General features: G+C 60.5%; 1 protein-coding gene across 7 annotated transcripts; it reads right to left on the minus strand.

Moving 5' to 3' along the window:
* Positions 1-10: 10 nt before the first annotated feature.
* On the minus strand, positions 11-10,430 carry LENG8 (leukocyte receptor cluster member 8). Of its 7 annotated transcripts, none has more exons than XM_047790444.1 (16): positions 10,290-10,405; positions 8,592-8,683; positions 7,807-7,981; positions 7,469-7,570; positions 6,786-6,896; positions 5,761-6,013; positions 5,457-5,598; positions 5,095-5,283; positions 4,476-4,754; positions 4,250-4,390; positions 3,845-4,130; positions 3,249-3,350; positions 3,098-3,166; positions 2,797-2,926; positions 2,506-2,713; positions 11-1,010 (listed from the first exon to the last, which is right to left on the minus strand). In XM_047790444.1, the coding sequence occupies exons 2-16, from the start codon at positions 8,627-8,629 to the stop codon at positions 848-850; spliced, it is 2,388 nt and encodes a 795-aa protein (XP_047646400.1). In that variant the 5' UTR covers positions 8,630-8,683; positions 10,290-10,405; the 3' UTR covers positions 11-847. The 7 variants fall into 7 exon arrangements, with proteins under 7 accessions (XP_047646400.1, XP_047646399.1, XP_047646398.1 ...); XM_047790443.1 differs by having other exon boundaries at positions 6,786-6,899; XM_047790442.1 differs by having other exon boundaries at positions 883-2,713; positions 6,786-6,899; positions 10,290-10,430.
* Positions 10,431-13,488: the final 3,058 nt, after the last annotated feature.

Raw genomic sequence — 13,488 nt, forward strand, 5'->3', positions numbered from 1 at the left:
AAAGAAGAGGAAACATGACGTGAGCTGGTGATCCATGAGGCAGGGCGGGAGGGTAACCGTTTTACCTGTGCTGAACCAAGGGAGGAGCGGGGGAGGAGGGGGAGGGAGGGAAAAAAAAACCAGAGAAACATTGGGGGTAGAGGGAGGAGGGGACACGGAGACAACTCAATACAACTGCAGACGAGGCGGCCCGGCCGTCAGGTCCCGCGATGGCCTCCAGGAGTCCTCAGTGCAGCATGGTGGCGTGGATCTGGTGGTGGAGAGGTGTTGGCATTTCTGGGGTCGGGGGCCGAGGGCAGGGCACAGTCTCTACGCGGCTCCCCTCGCCCCAAACACTGAGGCCCCGGAGGGCTGGGCAACAAGAGTCTGTGGTGAGGCGGATGGGGCAGCGGGCGGCGGGCTGGTGTGTTGGTGCCCCCGCCGCAGGCGGGCACGGGCGGAGCAGCCTGTCCTCTTCCACTGGCCCCCCCGGCATGGGACGGGCCAGGGTGCCGGGTCGGTACCGGAGTACAAGCTCGAGAGAGAGAGAGAAAAAACACTGAGACAGCATTAGTGGAGGTGCAAGGCGGACACAGAGCAGCCTACAGACCCTGCCCCCAGCCCTCCGCTGCCCCCCCCCAAATCCCATCCCATCCCATCCCATCCCTCTGAGGCAAAAAATAAAAACGTAGAAAACATCTCTGTACAGACTCCCCGGTGGGAAAACGGGGGCAGGGGTGGTGGCTCGTCCTGGAGCCCAATCCCCACAAATTAATTTACAACCCAAGTCCATGGCTCAAAAACAAAATGTGCCAAGGCGGTGCTGGGGGGCTGCAGCCCTGCCCCCCGCCCCCGTCGGCGCTGGTGCTCAGAAGGCTGACAGCTGCGCCAGGCTGAGGCGGCAGTCGATGCTGGAGTTGTCCGGGCCCGTGTAGGCCAGGCCTAGGGGCTCTAGGAAGGCCCGGCAGGCGGCCTCGCCCTCGAAGGCCAGCTCGGCCTGCAGGTAGGAGACTGGCAGCGCAGGGCGGAAGCTACGGAGACAAGAGGAGAACGCGATGAGGCGGGCGGCGGACTGGGGAGCGCCCCACGAGCAGGGAGTGGGTGCCCCCCATTCAGGTACCCAAGAGGTTTCCTCAGCACGTTACCTGCTGACCCCACCACCAGCCCACAGCCTCCCCACCGCGGGCTCGGGGGGGGCCTGGGGTGGGGTTGGGAGCCCCAGCCCCGGCTGCGCCCCCCCTCGCCCTCACTTACCTGTGCAGGGGTGGGGGGACCGGGAGGAAGGGCTAGGAGGGAAGGGCCCCGCCAGCTCTTCTGCTGGCTGGGGCCTGGGCAGACCCTCAGAAGAGGGCCCACTGTGACCAAGGGGCAAGGGACAGGCACGGGGCGGCAGGGCTGACGGCTACCCTGGGGGACCTGGCTGGTCAGAGGCCCAGCCGGCGCTGGGAATGAACTCTTCCAGGTGCCGCAGCATGAACTCCCTCCCCGCCTCCCTAAGCTGTGCGGTCCTACCTTTACAAACCCGAGGACAAAGCCACTTGGCCAGTGTCGCCTGGGCAGTAACTGGCAGAAAGTATTTGAACCAGTCTTGCCTCAAGCCTAAAAACACTGTTGCCACCCTGGATGTCCCTCCCGGGGGGCATAAGAGAGGCTGCAGCCCACCCTGCACCCCCAACTCCGAAGCTGGCCCAGGCCCAACCGGCTCTGCCCAGGAGAAGCGACACCACCTTCAGTGGCGGGAGGAAGAGGAACACAAGGCCAAGGGTGTGAAAAACAAGGAGAAATGGTAACCTGCCCGCTATGGCCCCGGGAACAGCACTCAGGGCAGCCAGGGTCCCCTCCTGGGTCCTGGGCTGGAAAGCAGGTCCTGTGCACCCTGTCCCGTTTGTGCCCCACTCCTTCCTCTCCACTACCTGGGCCCCACTCTCCCTTCAACATTCAAGGCCCCTGGGGGAGAACAGGCGCACCAGGGCTGTGACGCGGGACGCTGTGTGCTGCCATCACCTTACCCCGGGGCACCTCCCTCCCGCCCTAACAGTGAGCCCACCCCTTGTGGTGAACAGAGGGCACCCCGCTGAGTGCTGTCCAGGCCTAGCTTGCCCCACATCACGCCTGCTCTCGGAGGAGCTCAAGGGGACCGGGTCCTTGACCCCCTGACCACAGCTGCCGAGGGCAGGGCCAGCTCTGCTGGTTGTCCCCAGAGAGCAGAGCCCAGTGACCGGAGAGGAAAGCGGGAGGGGAGGCCGGAGCAAGGAGACAGCTGGGGTCCAGGTGATGCGAGCAGGGGGACCCACGAGCCCTGAGCGAGAGAGTGACGGAGGGAGGGGCACAGAGGAGGGCGGTGTGCAGAGGAGCAAGCCTGGCGAGGACGGCCGAGTGTGGGAAGGTGACCCGGGGAGTGAGACCGGGGAGGGGAGCTGGAGGCCTGGTGGCCCCTGAAGGCAGAGCAGGGGAGAGAGGAAGGGGGGACGAGGGCGGCGGCAGCCGCAGAACAGAGGGACAGCGGGGAAGCTCGGCTTCACATACGTTTTGATCATAGCCTTGAGGGCAGCCTTGCGCTCCCGGTCTGCAAACTTGTCCACGAGGTAGCCAGACATACAGGGCGCGTGGGAGTAGAGCCGGAAGAAGCGGTGGTAGTTGCCCAGAGCCCAGGCGGCCCGGAGTGCCAAGGCGTGGGCCACGCAAGGGTCCGCTTTCAGTTCCCGTGTCAGGTAAGCCAGCTCCGTGGTGATGTCTGCGGCCACAACAAGGGGGGGGTCAGCTGGGCCGGACTCGGGGGGCCTGTGGCCGCCTGACCTGCCGGACCGTGCCTCTCACCTCCTGAGTTCTTGGTGAAGATGTAGTAGAGGATGCGGTAGGCGGTGAACTCGCCCACGTTGCCCGGCAAGTTCTCGGCGTACAGGGACTTGAGCTGCGTCTGGCACTGGTTGAACTCTTCGTGGTCTCCCTGTGGGCGGGGGGAGGGGGGGAGCAGTGGGGTGAGGGGGGGAGCAGCGTGGTGGTGGGGTGGGGGGTGAGGAGGGGAGCAGCGGGGTGGGGGGGGGGGCAGGGCGAGGGGGGGAGCAGAGCAGCACGAGGCCAGCAGGGCGGGGGAGCCGGGCCGCGCCAGCCCACTCACCTTCTCCAAGGCGATGCGGGCGTGTGTCTCGTACACCTCCACCGTGAACTCAGTTCGCACACCTTGCACCTGAGGGCAGGCCAGCGGCCGTCACAACCCAGCAAGGGGGAACCACCGATCGGCCTCCGGCCCCTCCCGGCACCCGCCTCACCGTCAGGTCCTGCCGGATGGACTTCATCTGCTCGCAGGCAAAGGCGTAGTCCTGCTTCTCCTTCCAGTGGGACTTGACCATGCACAGCGACTTCTTCAAAACCTGGAAGCAGGTGAACACAAGCTCCGTGTGACTTTGCCACAAGGACAAGGGCCTGCTCCAGTTCCTTCTGTGCACTCGTTCTAAGAGGAGGGCTGCGACATCAAACCTGACGCTCACAAGAACCCAGGACAGACACATCAACAGCCCCAGGCCTTGGTCTCCACGTCAACTCGTGACCGTGTGTGGGCCTGGGGACACTGGGCGTGCACGTTCCAGGGTCTCACAGGCCCTGGCCTGGGGAAGTGACATCGCCCTCCCCACCTTGTTCGCAGGAGGAAGGCTCAGAGGCCAGCCAAGCCTCCCAGAGAGGGCCATACGCCCTCGCTGTGGCTCCAAAGCCTGAGTCCTGGGTCCAGTTCCCCTCGAGTCCCTGTCAGCCTCAGCCCCCCACACCCCGCACAGAGCTCGGGGTCTCCCCCAGGCCGGCCTGCCTGCACCTCCTCTGCCTCTGCTGACCTCGCTGGGCCCCTGCCTGCCTGCCAGGGGGCACTTACGGACACGGGGCGCACGGTGGACGGGTCTGGGGCGCAGGTGAGACGCAGGTAGTGCTTGGTGATGTCGGGGCAGGTGCCCACGATCTGCAGCTCCTGCCAGTCGGGGTCGGCCCCGCTGCTCTCCAGGCTGCCCATCTGCAGCACCAGGGGCTCCAGGCGCAGGCGGCGGGAATGGCCGTGCTGGAAGCGCGCCGCCCGCTTCTGCTTCTTCAGCTCGCGCTCGGGGTCCTCGCACTCCAGGGCCGCCATCTTCTTGCGGCTGCGCTTGGTGGGCGCTATATCGTGCCTGGGGAGGGATGAGGGGTCCTGGGCTGGGGGAGGCGGCACAGCGCCCGCCAGCCTCAGCCCCCGGCCGCGCCAGTGCTCCCGCGAGATGCAGCCTCCTCCCTGGTCCCCCAGGCTCACCTCTTCCCACGCTGCGCCCTGCCTCGGCCCCGGTCCATGTGGGCCCCCCGGCCTCCCCGGCCCTTAGGGGGAGGGTTTCTGCGCCCCACGGGGTGACACTCGTTCCCTGAGTAGGAACTGTCAGAATCTGAGTGGGAGTCACTGCAGGGAGGAGCAGAAAGGTGAGGCCTGAACTGGCACCCCTGATGCCCAGACCCTGCCCCCCCAGCCCCGGGAGCCTTGGCACCTGCGGCGGAAGTGGCGGGTCGGGGACCGGGAGGAGGAGCGGGAACGCGAGTCCGTGCTGGAGGAGGAGCTGTGGTCCTTCATGAAGACATTGCGGTTGCCGAACTTGGCGAAGCTGCTGCCCCGGGCTCGGCCAGCACCCCCAGCCCCGGGCGTCCCTCGCTGGGACTGGGCACCCCCGCCCCTGGTTGCTGAGCCTGCCCCCCTCGGAGAGTGGAGGCTGCTAGGGGCCTCCCACCGCTTCTTCTTGGGGCTCTCAGCCACAGGCTCCCGAGTCAGCCTGAGGATATAGCAGGGCAGGACATCACCAACCCGGGGCCCCCCACGTCCACAACACCTGCCCCCTGCCCTGGGGACGCATGAGCTCAGAAAGGAGGCACTTACCCCGGCAACTCAGCTAATGTGCTGACGAAATGGGAGGCAACCCAAGGTTTTCTGGGCCTAGAGCGCACTCTCAGCTGCGGCGTGACTCGCCTTCCAGCCTCCACAGCTCTCATCCCCCCCGGATCCCATCCCTGGGCAACCCTGGGACCTCGGCTCCAGCCTCCCAGCCTCCAGCACCCAGGCCGGCTGCGGCTCCCTGCTCCCCGCGCCTGCCTCTGGCCCCCGCCCTGACTCACCCTGGCAGGGGCTCCCGGCTCCAGTCGATGGTATAGGCCGAGCCGTCCTGGAGCCGGGCCTGCAGCACCTCCTTGAGCAGCTTCTCGGTCCGGTCCTTGTCCTCCTCCGACTCGCAGGCCGTGAAGCAGCGCTCCACGTACTCCTTCATGTCCTGCGGCCAGTCGTCGGGCTTCCCAGACAGGTGCCCCCTGGAGGAGACCGGGTGTGCACATGGGTGGGGGAGCACCCGACAGCGCGCGGAGCCGGCCCCCACCACCCCTCCTGTGCCCTTGGGATGAACGCCGAGCCGCAGCATAGTCCCGTGGGAAGAACCACTGTCCCCTTCCCCAGGGGCTGGGGCGGGACAGGGGGTGGCCCTCACCTGTGGTTCTGGGCTTTCTCGGGGTTGGGCTGGGGGCCGAAGCCGCCGTGCTGGCCCTCCGCGGTGGAGCTGAAGGTCTGGCTTGTGACAGCAAAAGGCCGTTTCTGAATGTTGAACTTGAGACCACCAGTCCCAGGGGCTGCTGTGAGGGCAGCAACGGCTGGGGTTAGGCCCCTCGCCCGGAACAGGAGCGTGAGCTCCAGAGAAGGGCTCTGGCCCCGGAACAGCCAACACGGCCGCGTGAGGTCCCAAGCCCCAGCGCCAGGCTGCCCACCCGCCGCCCGCGCTGCCCCAGGCCACTCACGTTTCATGCGGTTCCACAGCTGCTGGCCCTTTTTGGGCTTGGCGGGCTCCGTGTAGGTGTGCTGCCCATAGGCCTGGCCCGACGCGGGCCCTGCCTGGCTGTGCTGAGTGGCGGGGGCCGTGCCCGGCTGGGGCCCGCTGCTCAGAGAATGGGCCCCATGCGGCGGGTTGGAGGGCTGAGGGGGCTGGGCCGTCGGCAGCTGCTGGGGGGGGGCCTGGTAGGACAGGCCTTCATCCATGCCCGGGACCGGGGGCTGCGGGAGGAAGCGGGTGCTGAGGGCAGGAGCAGGGCGCTCCAGCAGGCCCTCGGGGTTCTCCTGAGCAGGCCGCTCAGTGCCGAGACCTTCACATGTCTTAGCATCTCGAACCCGTAGTGACCTGAGCTGGGGACGCACCCTAACCACAGCCCCCCTTTCACAGCGGAGGAGACACTGGGCTGCTTGGCCGTGGCTCCCCGCTGCTGAGTGGCAGCTGCCGGCCTTTAAACCATGGACATTTGTCTCCAGTGAGAGCTGCCTGGGTAGCACAGCCACCCCAGCCTCCCCCTCGGGTCATGGTCTGAGCCCGTATCACATGCCTGTCAGGACACGGGTGGCACGCGCACTCCCGGAAGCCCTGTAATAAAGTGACAACACCAGCTGACGTCCCAAAGAGCATATGACCTGTAATTCTGCCACCTCCTAGGGTGGCTGGGATTCAAACTGCACCTCCCTAGCTCTACCCCTCCTCCTCCAAGCTGCACATGAAACGCGAGCTGAGGCTGTGTGTGCGCACACAAGCACATACGCATGCTGAGGGCAGACACCGAAAAGGCTGCCACACCACCAAGAGCTCCCACCATCACCCCCCTCAGACCCTGGCCTGCCCAAGCCCTGACCCTACCCTGTTTTCAAAGACCACGCTTGGCCCTCTCATTCCCAGACCAAGAAATGCTTGGCAGGAGCAGTTCAAACAGGGCAGGTGCCCCCACCGCCAGCCCACCAGAGCCCCTGCTCGGACACGACAGGGCGCTGCCTGGGGCATTACCTGGTTCAGGGTCCCTTGGTGCTGGGGTGCAGATGGCTGCTGGGGCGTGGCTGAGCCATAGGAGCCGGCCATCCCGTACTGGGAGGGGGAGCCATAGCTCTGGTACATGCTCTGCTGAGGACACGGGAGGAAACAGGTCAGCAGCAGGCCCAGACCCTCCGCTGCGGTCTAGACGCGTCCCTCTCCCAGCTTCCCACACTCTGGGAGCCGCCTCTCATCTTTCGCCCCTCCTGCCACCACAGAACTCCCCCCATTCACTTACACTAAAAACCACAGAACAAAACGAAACCTCCATCTCCTCCACACTCCAGTCAACAGCTCTTCACTGACTGCCGCCCCGTTCAACACTCAGCAACCAACGTGAAAACCCCACCCCCAACCGCTCAGGAACACGCGGCTGCAGACACGCGGCACAACCAGCAGAGGGCACAGGCGGCAGAGCAGGGAAGCTGGGGGTCGGGTGAGTGGTGGGGACGCCACCGCCACTTTCCTGTCGGCGGAAAGGGTTCCTGGGAGGTACCACTGGGGCGGGGAGGAGGCAGTGTGGGAGCTCAGGAAGGAGGGGCGCAGAGCAAGGCAGGAGCAGCCCAAGCGGGAGGCATCCCTGCAGTGTGGTCGGGGAGGGTGGCCACACAGGGCCCTTGCGCGGGTCTCTCAGCAGGGGTTGCTGCCCGGGCACTCACCATGGGATAGTAGTAGCTGTATGGGTAGGCGTAGTTGTACTGCTGGTACCACTGGTAGTACTGCTGCTGCTGCAGAGCTGAGGCTTCTGCCTGGGACACGTACTGTGGAGACAGAAGGCCACGTGCGTCAGTGCTGGCAGCAGGAGCCCACGGGCTCAGGTCTCTCTAGCAAGCCACCACCTCTCCCTCCTCAGGCTGGACTGCCAAGTGCCCTAGACTCCTCCAGCCCCGGCCCTGAGTCTTCAGAGAGAGCACCCTGCCCAGGTGACCCCAGAGGACACCATGGGTGGGCGTTCCCAACCACACTCAGGGTACCCAGGTCCCCTGTGGACTCTCACCTGTGCACTGGCCACAGGCCCGTTGCTGCTGGCCTTGGCGGAGCTGCCGGCGGCTCCCGCTTTGCTGATGCTGGCCAAGGCCTGGCGGGCCTTCTCCCACTCCGGGTTCTCGTGCATGGGGGTCTCCATGCCGTTCTCTCTGCCTGTCCCAGCCACCATACTGTACTGAGAGGACCTGCAGAAAGGGGACAGACAACACTGTCCAGTCTGTTCTCCCACCACACACGCAGGGTCAGCGGCAGGGTGGACGCAGGCAAACACCAGGGCCCGACTCTCAGATCTCCCCCTCACTGCCTCTTGGAGCCTCAGTGTTCTCATCTGTGACCGGTGACACTTCTTAATGCTGAGAGCCTGTTTCTGCTTCTTGGTTTTCTAGAAGCCATAAACGCGCTGACCTACCTAAAGTACTTTTCCAGGTGCCTGGTACACACGGTTGTTAAAAATCCACAAAAATACCAGTGCTCACAAAACTTAATGTAGGATCTGGTGCCCAGCAGATCTAAATGTTTTATGAAGCTGCAAATTCTGCCTAATATCAGAAAGTGATTCTCATGCTGTTTTGGGCAAAACCATGAAACAACAAAAACCTCATGACTCAGGCGTAAGTACTGGAGCCTGCCCCTTAATCACAGTTCACTTAATGAATCATCACAATTTCATAAAACGAGGACTGCACTGTGACAAAAGCCCAGAAAAGCCCCCCCCAACTCCTCCCCCATCCAGGACCCCCTGGATCTTGCTCCCTCCTGCCCTCCCCTCCAGCCTGTCCCTTGAGCCCCACTAACCAATCTGTGCTACGCTGGTCACCCACGTTGGCCGCCATCTGGACCCTGGGGTGTAAGGGGTGGACTTCGGGAGCCAGACTGCTTTTTACTGTCTGCAAGAAAGAGAATGAAAGAAGACAACTCAAGAAAGAGCAAGAAACATGTCACCAAGTACGAAAGAGAAGAAGATGGGCTCACAATAAGCCGGGGAAAAAAGGAGAGTCTGAGAAAGAAAGAGCTGCTGGAGTAAAACAATCTGGAAAGAATTCTGGGTGTGGAATAAAAGGTACAGCACCAGGGAAAACCCTGGACTCCCTGCAGTGCTCTAGGTGGAACACGAAGGATCTGAAAACAGGGAAGCCTAAAGGAATTTCCCAAAGAGAAAGAGAAGGATCTGAAACCCAAATGAAAAGGGGAAAAGGTTCAACGGAAATCCTGAGACGGTGTAGGGGGTGGGGGACCCTCAGTCAAGAAGTAAGAAGACAGCTTCAGAGAAGAAGCACACTAATGAGCAAGATCTAAGTGAACCTGAAAGCTGGGAGCCTTGGAAAGACTTCTGACAAGTCTGTAAAGTGGGAAGCATTTGAGGGAGCCTTGAGAGAAGAAAACATAGGAGAACAGAGAAAGAAATCTGGGTGGGAAGGGAGATTTCTGGAAATTATTCCTAGAAGCAGAGAGAAGTTGAGGGTGCCAGAGAGGAACCCTGGAAGCAACACAATTAAGTTCTTAGAACGCTCTTAAGAGACTAATTTCCAGAAGTTCCACTAAAGACAGACACCCACATGTGAGGTTCCTAGAAGCAGGGCTAGGCCTGGGAGAGACGAGGCAAGCCCCTCCATTGGAGGTCTGGGGAGATCCGAAAATACCTTTAGGAACTCAAGAGTGAGGATGGTGAGGACCGCAGGAAAGTGAAGGCAAGTTTTGGGAGCAAGGAATTGGGGGAGCCTAGACTCGAGGGAATAAGTGGGAAGTACGCAGGAGCTCAAAAGCGAGTCCTGCTGGACAACCCGAAAGCCCTACAAGAAGTGGGGGGATAGAAACAGGTGTCTGGAGCTGGCCAAAGACCTAGAAAAGAAAAACCTTAAAGAAAAGACAGAAGAGAGTTCACCGGGGGTGGGGGGGTTCGGAGGGAGGTCACGAGTGGGGATAGTGGGGGGAGGGCCGAAAAAGGAAGGAGATTGAAGGTACGGTCTGGGGAAGCCTGGTGGGACGTTCCCCGGGCGGGTCTGAAGGGCGAAGAATGGAACAAGTCGCGAGGGGCACCTAGGCGTCCCCTAGACCCAGGGAAGGCACAGGAGGGCGCCGAGTGGAGGAAAAAGCCCGCCCGGACCCTCGCCGCCCGACCCGGAGCCACCGCCCCGGCCACGTCGCGCGTGCGCACCACATCTCTGGGGGGTAAGAAGACGGCGCAAGGGCCGCCCGTCACCCGGGGCAACGTCGACCTCCCAGTGGAACCTCCGCGTCAATGAGGACTGAAGAAGAGGGTCGCCTGGAATTCCGAGGGGGGAGCGGAAGCCGACGGCGCAGGCGCGAGGGTTCGAAGCCGCGCTCTTCACCCCTCGTGCGCAGGCGCAATGCCCCGTGCCCGGCCACACCCGTCCGTCGCTCGCGGTCGGCGTCCGTTGGTGCGACGGCCGCCAAGGCCTCGGGCCCGCACGTACGGCCAAAAGGAAATGTCTCCACCCGCCCGCCCACCCCGCCGCCGCTCTCAACACCCACCTCGGCCGTACACCCCCGGGACTCGCCAGCAGTGGCTCTAAACGACGGCAGCACGGCTGCGGGCAACGGAACTTCTCGCGACCCGGCTGGCTCTTTTCTTCCTTGGGCTTCGACGTCCCGACGGCGGCGTCTTGACGTCACGCTGCGGCCTCGCCACACCTCCCTCCGCCCCGGGCAGCCAATAGACGCCGCGAGCTTGACTTGGGCCTGCCCTCCCGCCCACGCAATGACGCAACGGACACTTTAACACAAGCCGGAAGACTAGGTGGGGACGGTGGCCCCGAGGGGACACACACAGCAGAGCGCGCTTCCCCTGCGCAGGTGCGCGCAACCTTGTTTTGGTCCGGTTGGTGGCAGCCATTACTATTTATAGGCATAAATTAGCGTCCTGAAAATTCTAAGACTCCCCACCGTGCGGTGATGCGGAGGCCTAAGGATGAACTCGAAGAAGGGGTGAGAAAAGCGTGCAGCCGGAAAGGGGAGCTTCCGTAGTAAATAGACTGGAAGAGCGCACCTGGCAGAGGGAACAGCGTGCGCAGACAGAGGCAGGAAACGAGATTGCGGGGTGCAGGTGGCTGTGGCAGAAGTGTGCGAGGTCCTAGGAAGAGATAGGTCAGTGGAGGTAATCAAGTAACCGATCCGGAAAGGCCATTGATGTCCGGCTGAGGAATTGGGATCATCTCAGTAAATAGGCTTTTCTTTCAATCCTTGCATGTAACCTGTTGAGTACGCCAGCTCTTTCCACGACTCTGATAAAATTATCCAGTCCAGTTCAGGGACCTGTCACTGTAAGTGATGCTTGAGAAGCTGCGATTTCCTTCCCATAGTCTATTGTAAACTTTTCTGTTGATAACCCCATGTCATTCTGTTACTTTCAGCAGTTAATCTTTTTTTAATTAAACATTTTGTTTTAGAGTAATTTTAGGTTTACAGAAATATTGCAAAGATATTTCAGAGTCCTACCAATCCTGTACCAAAGCCCCTAACAACATCGCCTCACATTACTGTAGTGTGTTTCTTAAAACTGAGGCACCAAAATTGGCACATTACTATTAACTGCAGACTTTATTTGAATTTCACCGCGGTAAGGTCTCCTTTATGTGCCACAGTCCAATTGCGGGTACCCCACTGTGTTGAGCATTCTTTACTTTCAAAGGGATGGGTTTCTTGCAGATAGCATATAGTTAGAGCTTTTCTTTTTACCCCAGCATACAATCTCTCTGCCTTTTAAAAGAGCTGTTTATAACTGTTAATACTAATGTGGTTATAATTTAAATCTATCATCTTGCTATTTAGACTTTATTGTATAGAGCACTTGTTAGGAGGCCCTCTGCCTCAGTTCCCCTCCCCCACCCTGTGGTCTGAAACTCAAGACAATGGGCTGTAGGGATTTCAGGGTCACCTTGTAACCCAGCTAGTGCCCCCTGGGGCTCCTAGGCACTAAAAGACTTTCTCTGCCCTCCACTTCTTGTTATTAGGGGATAAGCTTCAGCCTCCATGGTGTTTGCTGAGTTCCAAAGGGCAGTAGCTAATCAGGGAAGGGAGGGGATGCAGAGACCAGGGAGTAGCCGACCAGAGACCCTAGTGCAGCCTTGGAGCCGAGTCCTGGTTCCTCCTCAAGGGATACACATAACAATAGCTTAGAGCCTTTCTGCAGAACTAAAACCCCCTACAAATGGAAGAACTGTTGAAGCATTCTTCATTCCTGGAAGAAGGAGGACCACCAGAACCAGTCCTGGGTCCACTAAACACCAACTTTGAGAAACAATGCACGCTTGCTTCTCTTCTGATCCTTATCTCCGGCCCTATTTTCCACTCCCCAAACTAGAAAACCACCTCCTAATCTCTCCCAAGGTGGGGACAGTCTTTAACGCATGAGCCTGCTGTGCCCCCCTTTGCCTGGCAAAACCACAAAGCTATCTTTTTCTCCTTCACCCCAAACTCCGTCTCTGTGTTTCTATTCCGCAGCGTCAGGCAGAGGCTGAGTTTTGGCAACAACCTCGATGTTTTCCATCTTAGGGAATCACCCTTCCCCCTCCTTCCCTGCTGTCAAGCCTGGAGCACCATTTCACATATTTTGCCCAGCGGCGTTTGGGTTGTTTCAGCAGGGCGAGCAAATCCCGTCCGTTACACCATCATGTTTCACAAGTGGAGGTCCTCGTATGCAACATTTTAAAATAAAAGTACCTTTCGTGAAGGTTAGGCAAAATGTTCGTTCTTCTTGATTAGGGCTTCCTGAGTGAAGATCACTCCCAGGCCCCTCGGCAGGAAATCAGGCGGCCTGAATTTCAGGCTGCTTTGTGAATTTCCCACACCTCCGGGAGCGCCAGTTTCTGGACTTGGACCCTAGAGGGCAGCATCGAGCCAGAGCGCTCACCACCAGAACTTAGGCAGTGCAGGTGGGCCCTGGTGCCCCTCACGGGAGACCGTGGTCCATTTCTTTTCCCCAGCTTCCGGCCCACCCACTGAAGGGCTCCTCGAACATTCCTTGCTGTGCACAAGATGGAAACGATTAGCAAGCATGGAGCAGATCCCCCCGAGGCAGGTCCTACATCCCACACCTGACATCTGGCCTCCTGGGCCAGCAAGCCCTGACCTGAAACCCTTGGGGCCATTTGTTGATGTGTTTTGGGATCCAGGATTTTTCCGACTTTCATGGTTTGGATTCCACAGAGGACACCGCGCCCTCAGTACCCTGTCCAGCACACAATAACCCCATCGGTGTTTCTGCAGAGAAGCAGGTGGACTTTCAACGAGGCAGGGAAATTCTAAGTAACCTCATGCCAGGGCAGTGTGTTGGGGCAAGACTTTGAGGCTAACAGAACTTTCTGCATTTCGGACTCACAGAGGAGCGTCTGGGGAGCTGTCCTTGACCAGGTGATGGATGAGGCAGCCAAGGTCCAGCAATTCCAGTAATTGCCCACATCCATGTGGTTGTCGGGAGCAGACCAGGGGCTGAGCCCCGGCCTCATCTGCCTGTGTCCACTCTGGTGCCTCTATCACACCCACCTCAAATCTCACCTCTCTCAGGCTTTCTCCTAAAGTTCCAAACCCAGCCAAGCACTGTGTCATCGTCTGGAGAGCCCTGCTATTAACTTATTGAACTTGTCCTCTTTCTGTGGACTTTAGTTTCCAGAGTTTAGCCAGTTGAAGTGCTGTTGCAGCAAACAGCCCCTGATATACATCCTTCGCGGCCCCT

Source organism: Phacochoerus africanus, chromosome 8 (assembly GCF_016906955.1).
Source record: "Phacochoerus africanus isolate WHEZ1 chromosome 8, ROS_Pafr_v1, whole genome shotgun sequence".
NCBI classification, from domain to species: domain Eukaryota; kingdom Metazoa; phylum Chordata; class Mammalia; order Artiodactyla; family Suidae; genus Phacochoerus; species Phacochoerus africanus.

Bases quoted from the DNA above. Each gene is read 5' to 3' on its own strand.
- LENG8 (XM_047790442.1), bottom strand. From the start codon at position 8,629: ATGGCGGCCAACGTGGGTGACCAGCGTAGCACAGATTG. The intron at 6,014-6,785 runs GTAATGCCCCAG...TTCCTCCCGCAG, and splicing joins ACCAAGGGACCCTGAACCAG to CCCCCGGTCCCGGGCATGGA. The intron at 4,755-5,094 runs GTGAGTCAGGGC...CTATATCCTCAG, and splicing joins AGCCGGGAGCCCCTGCCAGG to GCTGACTCGGGAGCCTGTGG.